Source organism: Oncorhynchus nerka, linkage group LG22 (genome assembly GCF_034236695.1).
Source record: "Oncorhynchus nerka isolate Pitt River linkage group LG22, Oner_Uvic_2.0, whole genome shotgun sequence".
NCBI lineage: Eukaryota > Metazoa > Chordata > Actinopteri > Salmoniformes > Salmonidae > Oncorhynchus > Oncorhynchus nerka.
In genome coordinates this window covers 64,527,968-64,544,067 of record NC_088417.1, presented here as the reverse complement: position 1 = coordinate 64,544,067, position 16,100 = coordinate 64,527,968, and the positions used below count along the sequence as shown (strand labels likewise).

At 42.8% G+C, this 16,100-nt stretch overlaps 1 protein-coding gene across 1 annotated transcript in view; it reads left to right on the top strand.

Annotated features, from left to right (window-relative positions):
- The window catches only part of LOC115104661 (collagen alpha-1(XXVI) chain-like), a 48,364-nt gene extending 32,988 nt beyond the window's left edge, over nucleotides 1-15,376 (top strand). The window contains exons 4-14 of the mRNA XM_029626013.2: nucleotides 3,122-3,183; nucleotides 3,297-3,423; nucleotides 3,615-3,722; nucleotides 3,864-3,986; nucleotides 11,613-11,696; nucleotides 11,881-11,933; nucleotides 12,067-12,129; nucleotides 12,250-12,285; nucleotides 12,391-12,435; nucleotides 12,697-12,781; nucleotides 12,996-15,376. Of these exons, the coding sequence (XP_029481873.1) occupies nucleotides 3,122-3,183; nucleotides 3,297-3,423; nucleotides 3,615-3,722; nucleotides 3,864-3,986; nucleotides 11,613-11,696; nucleotides 11,881-11,933; nucleotides 12,067-12,129; nucleotides 12,250-12,285; nucleotides 12,391-12,435; nucleotides 12,697-12,781; nucleotides 12,996-13,153 (944 nt within the window). The 3' untranslated portion in view covers nucleotides 13,154-15,376. The remainder of the gene's footprint in view (nucleotides 1-3,121; nucleotides 3,184-3,296; nucleotides 3,424-3,614; nucleotides 3,723-3,863; nucleotides 3,987-11,612; nucleotides 11,697-11,880; nucleotides 11,934-12,066; nucleotides 12,130-12,249; nucleotides 12,286-12,390; nucleotides 12,436-12,696; nucleotides 12,782-12,995) is intronic.
- Nucleotides 15,377-16,100: the final 724 nt, after the last annotated feature.

Genomic DNA, 16,100 nt, shown 5'->3' with positions numbered 1-16,100 from the left:
CCTGTATGTCATCTAAGCACAGAGTGTTTGCTGTCTCTCCATCCTGTGTGTCATCTAAGCACAGGGTGTTTGCTGTCTCTCCATCCTGTATGTCATCTAAGCACAGGGTGTTTGCTGTCTCTCCATCCTGTGTGTCATCTAAGCACAGGGTGTTTGCTGTCTCTCCATCCTGTGTGTCATCTAAGCACAGGGTGTTTGCTGTCTCTCCATCCTGTGTGTCATCTAAGCAGTGTTTGCTGTCTCTCCATCCTGTATGTCATCTAAGCACAGGGCGTTTGCTGTCTCTCCATCCTGTGTGTCATCTAAGCACAGGGCGTTTGCTGTCTCTCCATCCTGTGTGTCATCTAAGCACAGGGCGTTTGCTGTCTCTCCAACCTGTACAGTGGGGCAAAAACGTATTTAGTCAGCCACCAATTGTGCAAGTTCTCCCACTTAAAAAGATGAGAGAGGCCTGTAATTTTCATCATAGGTACACTTCAACTATGACAGACAAATGAGAAAACAAAATCCAGAAAATCACATTGTAGGATTTTTAATGAATTTATTTGTAAATTATGGTGGAAAATAAGTATTTGGTCATTAACAAAAGTTTATCTCAATACTTTGTTATATACCCTTTGTTGGCAATAACAGAGGTCAAACGTTTTCTGTAAATCTTCACAAGGTTTTCACACACCGTTGCTGGTATTTTGGCCCATTCCTCCATGCAGATCTCCTCTAGAGCAGTGATGTTTTGGGGTTTTTGCTGGGCAACACGGACTTTCAACTCCCTCCAAAGATTTTCTATGGGGTTGAGATCTGGAGACTGGCTTGGCCACTCCAGGACCTTGAAATGCTTCTTACGAAGCCACTCCTTGCCCGGGCGATGTGTTTGGGATCATTGTCATGCTGAAAGACCCAGCCACATTTCATCTTCAATGCCCTTGCTGATGGAAGGAGGTTTTCACTCAAAATCTCATGATACATGGCCCCATTCATTCTTTCCTTTACACGGATCAGTCGTCCTGGTCCCTTTGCAGAAAAACAGCCCCAAAGCATGATGTTTCCACCCCCATGCTTCACAGTAGGTATGGTGTTCTTTGGATGCAACTCAGCATTCTTTGTCCTCCAAACACGACTAGTTGAGTTTTTACCAAAAAGTTATATTTTGGTTTCATCTGACCATATGACATTCTCCCAATCTTCTTTTGGATCATCCAAATGCTCTCTAGCAAACTTCAGACGGGCCTGGACATGTACTGGCTTAAGCAGGGGGACACGTCTGGCACTGCAGGATTTGAGTCCCTGGCAGCGTAGTGTGTTACTGATGGTAGGCTTTGTTACTTTGGTCCCAGCTCTCTGCAGGTCATTCACTAGGTCCCCCCGTGTGGTTCTGGGATTTTTGCTCACCGTTCTTGTGATCATTTTGACCACACGGGGTGAGATCTTGCGTGGAGCCCCAGATCGAGGGAGATTATCAGTGGTCTTGTATGTCTTCCATTTCCTAATAATTGCTCCCACAGTTGATTTCTTCAAACCAAGCTGCTTACCTATTGCAGATTCAGTCTTCCCAGCCTGGTGCAGGTCTACAATTTTGTTTCTGGTGTCCTTTGACAGCTCTTTGGTCTTGGCCATAGTGGAGTTTGGAGTGTGACTGTTTGAGGTTGTGAACAGGTGTCTTTTATACTGATAACAAGTTCAAACAGGTGCCATTAATACAGGTAACGAGTGGAGGACAGAGGAGCCTCTTAAAGAAGGTCTGTGAGAGCCAGAAATCTTGCTTGGTTGTAGGTGACCAAATACTTATTTTCCACCATAATTTGCAAATAAATTCATTAAAAATCCTACAATGTGATTTTCTGGATTTTTTTTTCTCATTTTGTCTGTCATAGTTGAAGTGTACCTATGATGACAATTACAGGCCTCTCTCATCTTTTTAAGTGGGAGAACTTGCACAATTGGTGGCTGACTAAATACTTTTTTGCCCCACTGTATGTCATCTAAGCACAGGGCGTTTGCTGTCTCTCCATCCTGTATGTCATCTAAGCAGTGTTTGCTGTCTCTCCATCCTGTATGTCATCTAAGCACAGGGCATTTGCTGTCTCTCCATCCTGTATGTCATCTAAGCAGTGTTTGCTGTCTCTCATTTACAATGCTTTCTTATCCAGAGCGACTCAAACTGGATTTTTTTCTTTTTGTCTGTCATAGTCTCTCCATCCTGTATGTCATCTAAGCAGTGTTTGCTGTCTCTCCATCCTGTGTGTCATCTAAGCACAGGGCGTTTGCTGTCTCTCCATCCTGTGTGTCATCTAAGCAGTGTTTGCTGTCTCCCCATCCTGTGTCTCATCTAAGCAGCGTTTGCTGTCTCTCCATCCTGTGTGTCATCTAAGCACAGGGTGTTTGCTGTCTCTCCATCCTGTGTGTCATCTAAGCAGCGTTTGCTGTCTCTCCATCCTGTGTGTCATCTAAGCAGCGTTTGCTGTCTCTCCATCCTGTGTGTCATCTAAGCACAAGGCGTTTGCTGTCTCTCCACCCTGTGTGTCATCTAAGCAGTGTTTGCTGTCTCTCCATCCTGTGTGTCATCTAAGCAGCGTTTGCTGTCTCTCCATCCTGTGTGTCATCTAAGCAGCGTTTGCTGTCTCTCCATCCTGTGTCACCATGCCGCTGTACTGCTGCTTTGACTGGCACACGTCATAATGTCCCAGCCACTACATGAAACCTCTCTCTGTCTCTTACAACAGCACTGTCTGACCCAACACACTGTTTGTTTGTTTTTATCTTTTGTGCTATTCTGGCTGGAAAATGTGTATCTTCTTAAGCCAAACCATATGCCAAACCATGTCCTCTACCATTCGAATTGCATTATTGCAAATGCACACCATTGCACTGTGAAATGGTATGAATGTATTGAAAGGACAAAGGTATGAGTCTCATCTGTTTCTGCTAACTTGAGAGATAATATGGTATCTCTCACTTAAAGCAACAAGCTACAATGTATTACTAACTGTTACCCCTCTCTCTCTCTCTCCCCTCTCTCTCTTTCTTTCTTTCTTTCTTTCTTTCTTTCTTTCTTTCTTTCTTTCTTTCTTTCTTTCTTTCTTTCTTTCTTTCTTTCTTTCTTTCTTTCGCTCTCTCTTCCTAGAATGTATGAACTGCACTGGCTATACTGATATGAATAACAGACTGAGTATCCTTGAGTCCAAGGTAAGCTTGCATCAACCAAACATCTTATTTAAACGGTACTGCCTACATGAACATATTAACACGGCCTCATATCTCATATCTGAACACACTAATCTTACTTTGTTTTGTGTCAGATTGTGTTACTGGAGGAGGCAGGACCACCACCTCTCCCATTCAGATACTCCCCAGATAGGTCTTCAGATAACGAGGTGGGAGCACCCCAGCCCACCCCCATGCCTCCCCCCACCATTGGCCTACCAGGTGAGGAACTTTACTGCAGGACCTCATTGAACCTCAGATGGTTAACTATTCACATTTCTTCCTCCATAGTTTTACATGGCAGATATTTGACTCTGTTGTGTTATCAATTTAAAGAAAAGTGCAGCAAGTTTAAAAAGAAAAGTGTCTGAATCAGGTGGGATTCTGACTGAGTTAACTAGTTTTTGTTCAAGGAGCAAGAGGCCCCCCAGGACCAGTTGGACCCCAAGGCGTGGTGGGACCCCCTGGACGCACCGGAGAGACAGGCCTCGAAGGGAAATCTGGACCCATGGGACCCAGAGGTATAAGTCTTACCCCCACATCTGTATCACACCCATACACTACCACTTGAGGTACCAAGCATTTTGGCCTTTGGACACATTCAATTAGTATGTTGTGTGTAAAGTGTTGTGTTGAGGCAGGCTGTGCTGTGGTTCCCACAGGGCCCCAGGGCCAGCGAGGAGCCCCAGGGGAGAGAGGTGTACCTGGGCCAGCGGGTTCTCCGGGGCCAGCCTCTCCCTTCTCTCACAGAGGAGATGTGTTTGGTCTGAGGGAGCTGGACCATTGTGAGTATCCCTGTTACACTAAGAAATTAAATCCAAGAACTACAACAAGAAATGAAAGCCATAAGCCCTATAGGGATACTATTTTTTATTTATATGACTGATGGTTCATTCTGAAAGTGTTTCAGGAGTCTCATGTGATTTTTGACCCCTTTCTTGCCATTGGCAGTTTGACAGTTAGGACATTTTGGAATATCCATTATTTCAGGGCCATCTGCCAAACATATATGTGGAGACCTTGTTTCAAAGGTAAGTCACTGATAGCAATCAATTGATAATATTTGGAGACATTACACTCTCACCTATTTCCTCTACCAACTGGGGGACATATTATGGAAGGAATAAAAACATGTCATGACCCCCCTTAAAGCCAATTGACATGCATAGTGCAGTTTCACCTATAGCCCAGAGTTCATGGACCATTTATGAAGTTATAGGGCCTGTGTACAGTATAGTTCAGCATGCCAGGTGTCCCATTGGCCCATATCTGGGAAGTCCATCAGTAGAACAGCCCTCTCTTTGCCTGTTAAAACTCTCTGTTCCTAATCAAAGAACCCTCATTGGACCACAGGCAACAGGTCTGCCAAGAGCTATAATATAGTCACACTCAAAGGAAAAATGAGAGTTTAGTTAAGCATACTGAGCCCTCACAAGGCCTTGGAAAAAGTCCTATACCTGTAGGTTTTATATCTTATCAGTCAAGCAAGAGTCCCCATAAAGCCTGTCAGTTGGCCGCTGTGTGGATGACTATAATGTTCCTGTAATCCTGGAGTCCTATTACTATTACCTTCTTCCTGTAGTAGTATTAGCTGTGTGGATGACTAGAATGTTCCTGTAATCCTGGAGTCCTATTACTATTACCTTCTTCCTGTAGTAGTATTAGCTGTGTGGATGACTAGAATGTTCCTGTAATCCTGGAGTCCTATTACTATTACCTTCTTCCTGTAGTAGTATTAGCTGTGTGGATGACTAGAATGTTCCTGTAATCCTGGAGTCCTATTACTATTACCTTCTTCCTGTAGTAGTATTAGCTGTGTGGATGACTAGAATGTTCCTGTAATCCTGGAGTCCTATTACTATTACCTTCTTCCTGTAGTAGTATAAGCTGTGTGAGACATGTGAAGTCTAATAGTGAATAGTTGTTACAACTGAAAATAAATATGCACGCTAAGGGAGAAGGACAATATAGGACAGGCCGGGGCAATTCCTTCCCATGAAGGGCCACATTAGAATATATTTTGGCCATCGTGGGCCAGAATCATGATACAGGATTATACATCATGTGTATGACTGTGTTGACAGCTCAAAATTCCATGTAAACTACTCAATCAGTGTGAGGAGTGAAGTCTCTGATGAGCATTGACTAGAGCAGTGAAGTCAGGTATAGTTTCTGACGTCGTTCTGGCACGATTGCTGAGAGGTGAGAGTCAGTAAAAGATGATCTGTGCCTTGACTTGTTATATTTCATCACTGAACATGTCTGTTCACATACATAGGTTGACCCAAACAGTACAAACCTCTTCTGAGCAGAACTCCTAACCTTTGGAAAGTGTTGTTCATCGAGATGCATAGAACCTTGTCAGTGACATTGTTTTGAATAGTTCTCCAATTACAGCATCAGACTGAAGATCGATAAGCTCAAGTTGCAGGTCAGTGGGAGCGTTGTTCACATTGCAGGTGAAAGGAGAGGAAACCAACACTTTGAAAACTAACAGTTCAAAGCACACAGCAGCAATGTATATTTCTCCCGCTGGTCATCTGATAGGGAACAGACCAGTAGTGTCAGAAGGTGGGAGAGATTGTTGGCTTCTACTTGGCGGGTCAGGAGGAGTAATTTTCCCTTGAAGGCTTTGACAAGGCTGTACATCTGATGTGCAAAAAGGCCCTTCCCTTGTAGTAATTCAGCTCCTCTGTAATTTCAAAGTCTGGGGTTTTGCCTCGGAAGAATATCAACAACTGCGCTGTGTCACATGCATCACTGCTCTCATCAAGGGCCAAGGAGAAATAGGTGAAATCCTTTACCTTGTCTTTCAAATGTTGTTCCATATTCTCAGTGATGTCCTCAACACGCCGTGTCACTGTTCATCTTGACAGGGAAACATTTTCAAACAGCTCTTTCTTGTCGGGGCAAAGTAGTGCTTCAGAGTCAATTAAATATTATTTAATGAATTTGCCTTCAGCGAATGGCTTGCTATGTTTAACATTTTTGTGGGGCAGTACATAGCTAGCTCTCGCTCTATCTGCATTTAACCTATCTTGCACGGACTCTATGCACACTCACAAGACTATATATACACACACACTATATACACACTCCCTCACACACACTACACTGACACTCTCACATAAAACCAACACACATTCACATAAACTACATATGCACCAGAGTAGTTGAGCGGTTGGAAATCCCACTCCGTGGATCTGGCACTCCACATCCTTTCCAACCGCTCTGCTAAAAACCGCTCCATGCTCACAGGAAATAATTCAAAATTCACTCCATTAATTAAAATAACAATTTAACCATCACCAATCTATTTTTGTGACTAACTGGACCTACCATTTGGTTTTGAAGTATTGAAACAAAACCATAAGATTTTTTATTTGAATAAACATGAAAAGGTCAACGTAAGAAGCTCACAATCGGCTGCACAACTGATTGGCAAATTTACAGGAAATTGAGAAATCATGTGACTAAACTGAATAAAAAGAAGAAGAAACTACACTATAAAACAAAGGTAAATGACATAAAGAATGATAGTAAAAGAGCACCTTCAATGAAATGTTGGGAAAAAAGGCAAACTCGGCTCCATTTAATCAGATGGCTCATTCATTACAAAACCGATTGATATTGCCAACTACTTTTTTTCATTGGCAAGATTAGCAAACTTATGCATGACATGCCAGCAAAAAACCCTGACACTACACATCCAAGTATATTTGACCAAATGATGAAAGACAAGAATTGTCATTTTAAATTCTGTAAAGTGAGTGCGGAAGAGGTGAAAAAAATATTGTTGTCTATCAACAACGACATGCCACCGGGGTCTGACAACTTGGGTGGAAAATTACTGAGGGTAATAGCAGATGATATTGCCACATCTTCAATTTAAGCAAACTAGAAAGTGTGTTCCCTCAGGCCTGAAGGGAAGCAAAAGTTCTTCTGCTATCTAAGAATTGTAAAGCCCCCTTTATTGGCTCAAATAGCCGACCAATCAACCTGTTACCAACCCTTAGTAAACTTTTGGAAGAATTGTGTTTGACCAGATACAATGCTATTTTGCAGTAAACAAATTGACAACAGACTTTCAGCACGCTTATAGGGAAGGACATTCAACAAGCACAGCACTTACACAAATTACTGAGGATTGGCTGAGAGAAATGTATGATAAAAATATTGTGGGGGCTGTTTTGTTAGACTTCAGTGCAGCTTTTGACATTATCGATCATAGTTTGCTGCTGGAAAAATGTATGTGTTATGGCTTTACACCCCCTGCTATATTCCGAATAAAGAGTTACCTGTCTAATAGAACACAGAGGGTGTTCCTTGATGGAAGACTCTCCAACATAATCAAGGTAGAATCAGGAATTCCCCAGGGCAGCTGTCTAGATCCCTTACTTTTTTCAACCTTTACTAACAACATGCCACTGGCTTTGAGTAAAGCCATGTACGTGGCTGTACGTGGCTGTCTATGTACGTGGCTGAAATGACTGCAACACTTAACAAAGAGCTGCAGTTAGTTTCAGAATGCGTGGCAAGAAATAAGTTAGTCCTAAATATTTCAAAAACTAAAAGCATTGTATTTGGGACAAATCATTCACTAAACCCTAAACCTCAACTAAATCTTGTAATAAATAATGTGGAAATCGAGCAAGATGAGGTGACTAAACTGCTTGGAGTGACCGTGGCACTATCAACACGGCAGGTCCTACGGGCTCTAGTTTTGTCGCACCTGGACTACTGTTCAGTCGTGTGGTCAGATGCCACAAAGAGGGACTTAGGAAAATTGCAAATGGCTCAGAACAGGGCAGCACTGCTAGCCCTTAGATGTACACAGAGAGCTAACATTAATACTACGCATGTCAATCTCTGGCTAATCTCTGGAACAGCAGGGACTGTGAAGCAACACAAACAAAGGCACAGACACATGCATACAAACACACATGATAACATACGCACTACATACACGTACACATGGATTTTGTGTTGTTGATATGTGGTAGTGGAGTATGGGCCTGAGGGCACACACTTAGTGTGTTGTGAATTCTGTAATGAATGTATTTTAATATTTTAAAAATTGTATTGCCTTCATTGTTCAGGACCCCAGGAAGAGTAGCTGCTGCCTTGGCACCCGCTATTTGGGATCCATAATAAATGCAAATACAAATTTCAAATAGGCTACATGCATATAAACATTCTAAATAGGCCAAGAGCCAAACAGGGAGCCTATTAGCTGCTGAAAATGAATTATTTAGGCTATATTATTTCTATTATTTCAAGGCTATAGCCTACAAATAAATATATTGGAAGCATTTGCAGGTGCAACACAATTGACTAGTAGGGACATAAAGCGCTCAACATTTAAACATGTTGTTGTATTAAATCATGTTTGTCTATAAATTGGGCATATAGGCTGTGCCTTACTTAGATTTAAATACAAATTAAACTAAAAACGACTTATTAGTGCCTTTTGAATTATTTTCAGAAACTTGAGTTTGGCCAGTCTGTGGCTTCAGGCTCATGCAATGCAGCAGACAATATTGTATTTTTTCTATAGATAGGCCTACAGGTTTTTAGGCAAAGTAACCCGATCAAAACGGAAAGCTTCTTGAACGTGGGAATATGCCAGGCCTATTGGGCCAAAATCAATTATGGCCTATTGTATAGATAATAAAACAAAAATTAAATGAAACATTTAAGAGATCTGCTTTTCAGTTTATAAATACTTCACTACAATGACACTTAGATTCCTACCCACCTCGTTCCTTTCTTTTAGCATGTGCATGTACTAAGTACACCATCATGATTTCGGGATATGTGTCTTTTCAGATTCCACAATGACTCATTAGTGGACACTACATCACCACACTCTCTCTCTTGCTTTAGGTCCTCATCTTTATAAGTCACCTTGATTTTGCACCTGTGTGATTGATCCGTTTTCTGAAAATATTTAGCGAACACCATGACAGTAGCTACAGCAAGGGGCTAGAGCAGCACACAAGGAGACTACAAATTCATACTGGGCCGGACATGCCCTGAGCTCTTGAAGTGAGAAGGCGGACGCTCCAGCCTTCGGGAATCTCGCTCCGCGCTCCAGTCAAATTGGGCACGCTCCGCTACACTCACATACTCTGATACGCACACGCGCTCATAACACACACGCATTCCAACACAACACACACACACATTTTCACACCCATCATATGCTGCTGCTCTGTTTTTTATTCTAATTATTATCTATCCTGATGCCTAGTCACTTTACCCAGCCTTTATGTAAATATCTACCTCAAATACCTCGTACCCCTGCACATTAATCTGGTTCTGGTACTCCCTGTATTTAGCACCATTCTTGTGTATTTTATTCCTCCTGTGTTACTATTTGTGTATTATTATTGTTACTGTTAACTTTGCATAGTCGGGAAGAGCTCAGCAACATTTCACGGCGCATGTGACAAATACAATTTGATTTGAAGTCAAAAAAAAGTCAGCGGTAGTGATGTATGAGTGTTAGAGGGAAAATGACCTAATGTGAAACAAAACACTCAGCATATGTATCCCTACAGTCTAATATTTTAACATGTATAGAGTTAATTCATGCTGTAACATTTAGTAGATGACTGGCTGAACTATATGGATTGTAAAACTGTAAACTGTAGAAGTATCTTGACCTCCACCTGAGGCACTTCCTAGTTTTGACCAGCAGAGGACAGCATACTCCCACTCAAGATGTCTATGGAAAGCTGTATTTGATTACTGTGGTGGACTGGCTTTGTTTAAGCCTGGGCTCTGGCTTCAGTCTGCCTGCTGTAAGTCAGACCCAATTTGTAACCTGTCAGCACAGCAGCCTGATCTGGCAACCCCGGCCGTCTTGGAGCCAGAAACCTGCTCAATAAAACGGCAAGGCAAGGTTTTCAAGTCAATCCTCAATGCTGCAGGGAGTTTGGGGTTAGGAGTAGTGTGTGTGTGTGTGTGTGTGTGTGTGTGTGTGTGTGTGTGTGTGTGTGTGTGTGTGTGTGTGTGTGTGTGTGTGTGTGTGTGTTCACTACATGAAGTAGTCTACTTCAGACAACTTGGTGGTACACCAGAAAAATGACTTCCAGTGGGAATGCTCCAAAGGATATTGAAGTTTTCCACCTGTTTATCCCTCTCTGTGGTGGGATGCTGAACTAGTTAGTACCAGAGCTACTGCTCCCCACCTCAATCAATGACCATAAGAAGTGTATCCCTACCACACAGCACACCCACAGTGACAAGCAACCAAGACAGCCAATGTTTCCAATGTTTGAAAATAATTCACAACCCCAAAAAAACACCAGAGCTATGTCAATAATGGAAATAGGCTACTCTTAACTCTTGTAGTACATACTGTACATACTGTACACGCAGTACATTAGGGATGGGCCCTCGGATCAATTTCCCCTTTCCCCAATTTCCCTTTTTTGGGGGGGGGGGGGGACTACTTTGGGGTCTCAACTTACTGTTATGAGTTGGAATAGTAAAATACACAAGGTGCAATTTAGAAATGTGGCTGTGCAGCATCAGTTTTCCTCTTGTTATGTCAATGACTGATAGTCAGTCAATTAGCCAATGTCAGGTACATTTTAGCGGCCAGCTTTCTAAACATGTTATCATGGTGGAATTACCGGCCGGGGGTATGGATGTGGGTACGCAGACCCGTGAGCAGTACATTCATGTAGTACGTCTTTAGAGCAGGACTATTCAACCAGGGGTGCAGAGGAACTGCAGGGTGCGCTGAAATATATTTAAAAAATGTTTTTATGAATATCGCTAGCAACAACAGAATAAACACATTTTTAATGACATACCTACAGTAGAAAATAGAAGAATATCTTCTTTCTAAGGATGTCAACTTTATTCCTGAACTCCTAATGTTGAGAAAATTACACTAATTTGAGCCAATTACACTCACTGGAATATCTGACATGGGCTTTGAAAAAGCAGCTACGAATAGGCTGCAGGGCAAGTGCTGCTGACTGCTGGTACGTTTCCTTCATATCAGTTTTGCCAACACATGGCTATTCTTTGTTTAACCTGCTAAACAGATGCTTTTAGCAAACATGTGTTTGGAGATACCTTTCCAGCTAATAGGCTATGTTAGAGTTTACACTTCCTCTTCTAATTATAATGTAGGTAAGTCAATATAATGAAAAACAATCGACCAAATCTATTCATTTTAAAAATGTTGATGATTTCTCCTTGCCCTTATCATTCCCCTGATGATAAGACAAGACGTGAAAAACCCCATTTTGTTTAACGTCTGATGGGGATTCCTGGATTGTCGGTTTACCTGAGAGGGGGTCCCTGGGAAAGAAAAGGTTGACGACCCCTGCTTTAGAGCACAGTGAGCACCTGTTGTACTTAAACCATGGCATTTTTTGTTTTGGGTACAGATGAAGAGGCTGCGCTCCCTTCACGGAATAACCAGAAAGATGTGACCGGTCCCCCAGGCCCCATCGGACCCCCTGGACCCCCAGGTAAAAAAACACTCATCCCCCCCGCTGGCATGGCCATGAACCCATAATTATAATTGTGTAAAAATGTTATTAAGGGGAAATTAGAATACTAATTCGCCATATCAGCTAGCCACCGACTGTGACCTTTAAGTGGATATTGGAAGAATACTAGGAAAACTATTATTTCCGTTTTCCAACTCCTCAGGCCGGCCTGGACCCACAGGGCCTGCTGGAAACACAGGTACCCCAGGCAGAAACGTATGTACAGTATAACATTGGACTTTGATGTGCATCCTGATGTACAGCTTGATATATGTGCTTGTTACTCTCATAAATCATGCATTGATGTCAACGGGAGATTCATTCAAGAAGTTCTATCTCTGTGTTTCAGGCTGGGTTTGGTCTCTCAGGCAAGCCTGGGGATCGCGGACCTAAAGGAGACACTGGTGAAAGGGTGAGGCTTGGCAGAACTGCCTTTAAAGAGACCCCTTTCAATTCCACTCTGAAATGCTCTATGTACAGTCTATACATGCCATGAGTCGACATCGTTCATACAGCTTCTCTCTCCTCACAGGGACCCCCAGCACACAGGGGAGAACATGGTCAGCCAGTGAGTACACAGTGAGAGTACAATATTTCTGCTCTTACACACATATACATTTAGTTACTCTTTGCCAACCACCTATGTTTTTCCCATTTGTGATGCTGTTTTTAGGGTGCACCAGGGCCAAAGGGTGAACCAGGAGATAGCCAGGCTGAGGTGACCCTACACATTCCTTCTATATGATTTAAGAGTCCTCAGAGACACATCTTCCATATCTTCCATACCTCACGCTTTTGAAAAAGCCGGCATAGTAGTAGTATGCAGTAGTAGTATGCAGTAGGTATACAGTATATCATAATAGTACTGTGATAAATAAACAGACCTTAACATATAGTTCCCGATGGAAGCTTCATTTGAACTTGGTAGGTAAACTTGAACTTGAAGCTGAACTTGATATAGTGATGTGGTTCCGTCCAGGGGGAGGGGGTGCAGCAGCTGAGAGAGGCTCTGAAGATCCTGGCTGAGAGGGTTCTCATTCTGGAGCACATGATCGGCATTCATGGTGAGAGACACACCCTTACTCAGAGAACAACAGGGTCTCTAGGAATTACAGGGTTGTTAGAGATGTATACTGTGTCCACTTCCAAGCAATCACTGTGTCTGTCAGTGATAAGTCGTTTTCTATTGGAGTGTCCTTGTTGTGAGCGTGAGATTAAATTGATCTCCCTCTGTCTCCATCCCCAATCCATTCCTCCCTCTCTTTGGTCATTTCTCAGAGAACCCACTAGAACCCGGTTCTGGCCTGGACATCCTTTCAGACCTGGTGCCCATGTTTAAAAACAAAAGGGCGGGACCCAATACCCTGCTCCACTCTCTCGCCACGGGAGACCGGAAGCTGATTGGAGAGGAAAGAGTGAGGAGGGGGGACAATTAGATGCTCATGCCAATGGGTGTAGAGCATGGTTTGTATATGAAATGTGATTGTTTAAGAGACTGAGATGGACGTACCATGTGTTCTCTGGGCCAGAGTGTATGACCAGTCAATCCTCATGGAAGCACAGAATTCCATCAATCTGGGCTTTGGGCGACCGAGCGTCTGCAAAATGACCCCTTCTCTTAATCAGATTCTTGAATTTGACCTGTTTATAATGTGTGTTTTTTTTACATTGACTTTTAGTACTGTTGTCATTATCGTAGTCATGTTATTCCAATGTAATGATGTAACTTTGGTGCTGGTACTGGCCTCAACGTGTGCATTTTCTTAAAGTCTAGGTAGCAGATAATGGACCCTATCAGATATTTATGTAGTTGGTGCTGTATATGAACTTAAATACATGGGTTCTAACTTGAAACATTATTTGTTAGTTTACAACTGTACAATTTATGCATATAAAATACACGAAGACTGACGGGAAATGTACAGTTGAAGTCGGAGGTTTACATACACTTAGGTTAGAGTCATTATTCAAACACTCCACAAATTTCTTGTTAACAAACTATAGTTTTGGAAAGTCGGCTAGGACATCTGCTTTGTACATGACACAAGTAATTTTTCCAACAATTGACAGATTATTTCACTGTATCACAATTCCAGTGGGTCAGAAGTGTACAGAAGTTGATTGTGCCTTTAAACAGCTTGGACAACTCCAGAAAATAATGTCATGGCTTCAGAAGCTTCTGATAGGCTAATTGACATCATTTGAGTCAATTGGAGGTGTACCTGTGGATGTATTTCAAGGCCTACCTTCAAACTCAGTGCCTCTTTTCTTGACATCATGGTAAAATCAAGAGAAATCAGCCAAGACCTCAGAAAAAAAGTAGACCTCCACAAATCTGGTTCATCCTTGGGAGCAATTTCCAAACAACTGAAGGTACCACGTTCATCACAAACAATAGTACGCAAGTATAAACACCATGGGACCACGCAGCCATCATACCGCTCAGGAAGGAGACGCGTTCTGTCTCCTAGAGATAAACGTACTTTGGTGCGAAAGTGCAAATCAATCCCAGAACAACAGCAAATGACCTTGTGAAGATGCTGGAGGAAACAGGTACAAAAGTATCTATATCCACAGTAAAACAAGTCCTATATCAACATAACCTGAAAGGCCGCTCAGCAAGGAAGAAGCCACAGCTCCAAAACCGCCATAAAAAAGCCAGACTACGGTTTATAACTGCACATGGTGACAAAGATCGTACTTTTTGGAGAAATGTCCTCTGGTCTGATGTAACAAAAATAGAACTGTTTGGCCATAATGACCATCGTTATGTTAGGAGGAAAAAGGGGGAGGCTTGCAAGCCGAAGAACACCATCCCAACCGTGAAGAACGAGGGTGGCAGCATCATGTTGTGGGGTGCTTTGCTGCAGGGGGGACTGGTGCACTTCACAAAATAGATGGCATCATGAGGAGGAAAATTATGTGGATATATTGAAGCAACATCTCAAGACATCAGTCAGAAAGTTAAAGCATGGTCGCAAATGGGTCTTCCAAATGGACAATGACCCCAAGCATGCTATCAAAGTTGTGGCAAAATGGCTTAAGGACAACAAAGTCAAAGTATTGGAGTTGCCATCACAAAGCCCTGACCTCAATCCTATAGAAAATGTGTGGGCAGAACTGAAAAAGCGTGTGTGAGCAAGGAGGCATACAAACCTGACTCAGTTACACCAGCTCTGTCAGGAGGAATGGGCCAAAATTCACCCAACTTATTGTGGGAAGCTTGTGGAAGGCTACCTGAAATGTTGGACCCAAGTTAAACAATTTAAAGGCAATGCTACCAAATACTAATTGAGTGTATGTGAACTTCTGACTGACTGGGAATGTGAAAGCTGAAATAAATCATTATCTCTACTTATTATTCTGACATTTCACATTCTTAAAATAAAGTGGTGATCCTAACTGACCTAAGATAGGGAATTTTACTAGGATTAAGTGTCAGGAATTGTGAAAAATTGAGTTTAAATGTATTTGGTTAAGGTGTATGTAAACTTCCGACTTCAGGCCTCCCGGGTAGCGCAGTGGTTAAGGGCGCTGTACTGCAGCGCCAGCTGTGCCACCAGAGACTCTGGGTTCGCGCCCAGGCTCTGTAGCAACTGGCCGCGACCGGAAGGTCAGTGGGGCGATGCACAATTGGCCCAGCGTAGTCCGGGGGAGGGTTAGGGTAGGGAGATCCTTGACTCATCGCGCACCAGCGACTCCTGTTGCGGGCCGGGCGCAATGCGCGCTAACCAGGTTGCCAGTGTTTCCTCCGACACATTGGTGCGGCTGGATTCCGGGTTGGATGCGCTCTGTGTTAAGAAGCAGTGCGGCTTGGTTGGGTTGTGTATCGGACCGAGTCCGTACGGGAGTTGTAGCGATGAGACAAGATAGTAGCTACTAATAAACTTCTGACTTCAACTGTATATGACTCACATGATGAAGAAACATGTTGTCTGTAGTCTACTGTACATGATGGAGGAACATGTTGTCTGTAGTCTACTGTACATGATGGAGGAACATGTTGTCTGTAGTCTACTGTACATGATGGAGGAACATGTTGTCTGTAGTCTACTGTACATGATGGAGGAACATGTTGTCTGTAGTCTACTGTACATGATGGAGGAACATGTTGTCTGTAGTCTACTGTACATGATGAAGAAACATGTTGTCTGTAGTCTACTGTACATGATGGAGGAACATGTTGTCTGTAGCCTACTGTACATGATGGAGGAACATGTTGTCTGTAGTCTACTGTACATGATGGAGGAACATGTTGTCTGTAGTCTACTGTACATGATGGAGGAACATGTTGTCTGTAGTCTACTGTACATGATGGAGGAACATGTTGTCTGTAGTCTACTGTACATGGTAAGCTGTGAAGTGGCACTTCACTTTTTATTA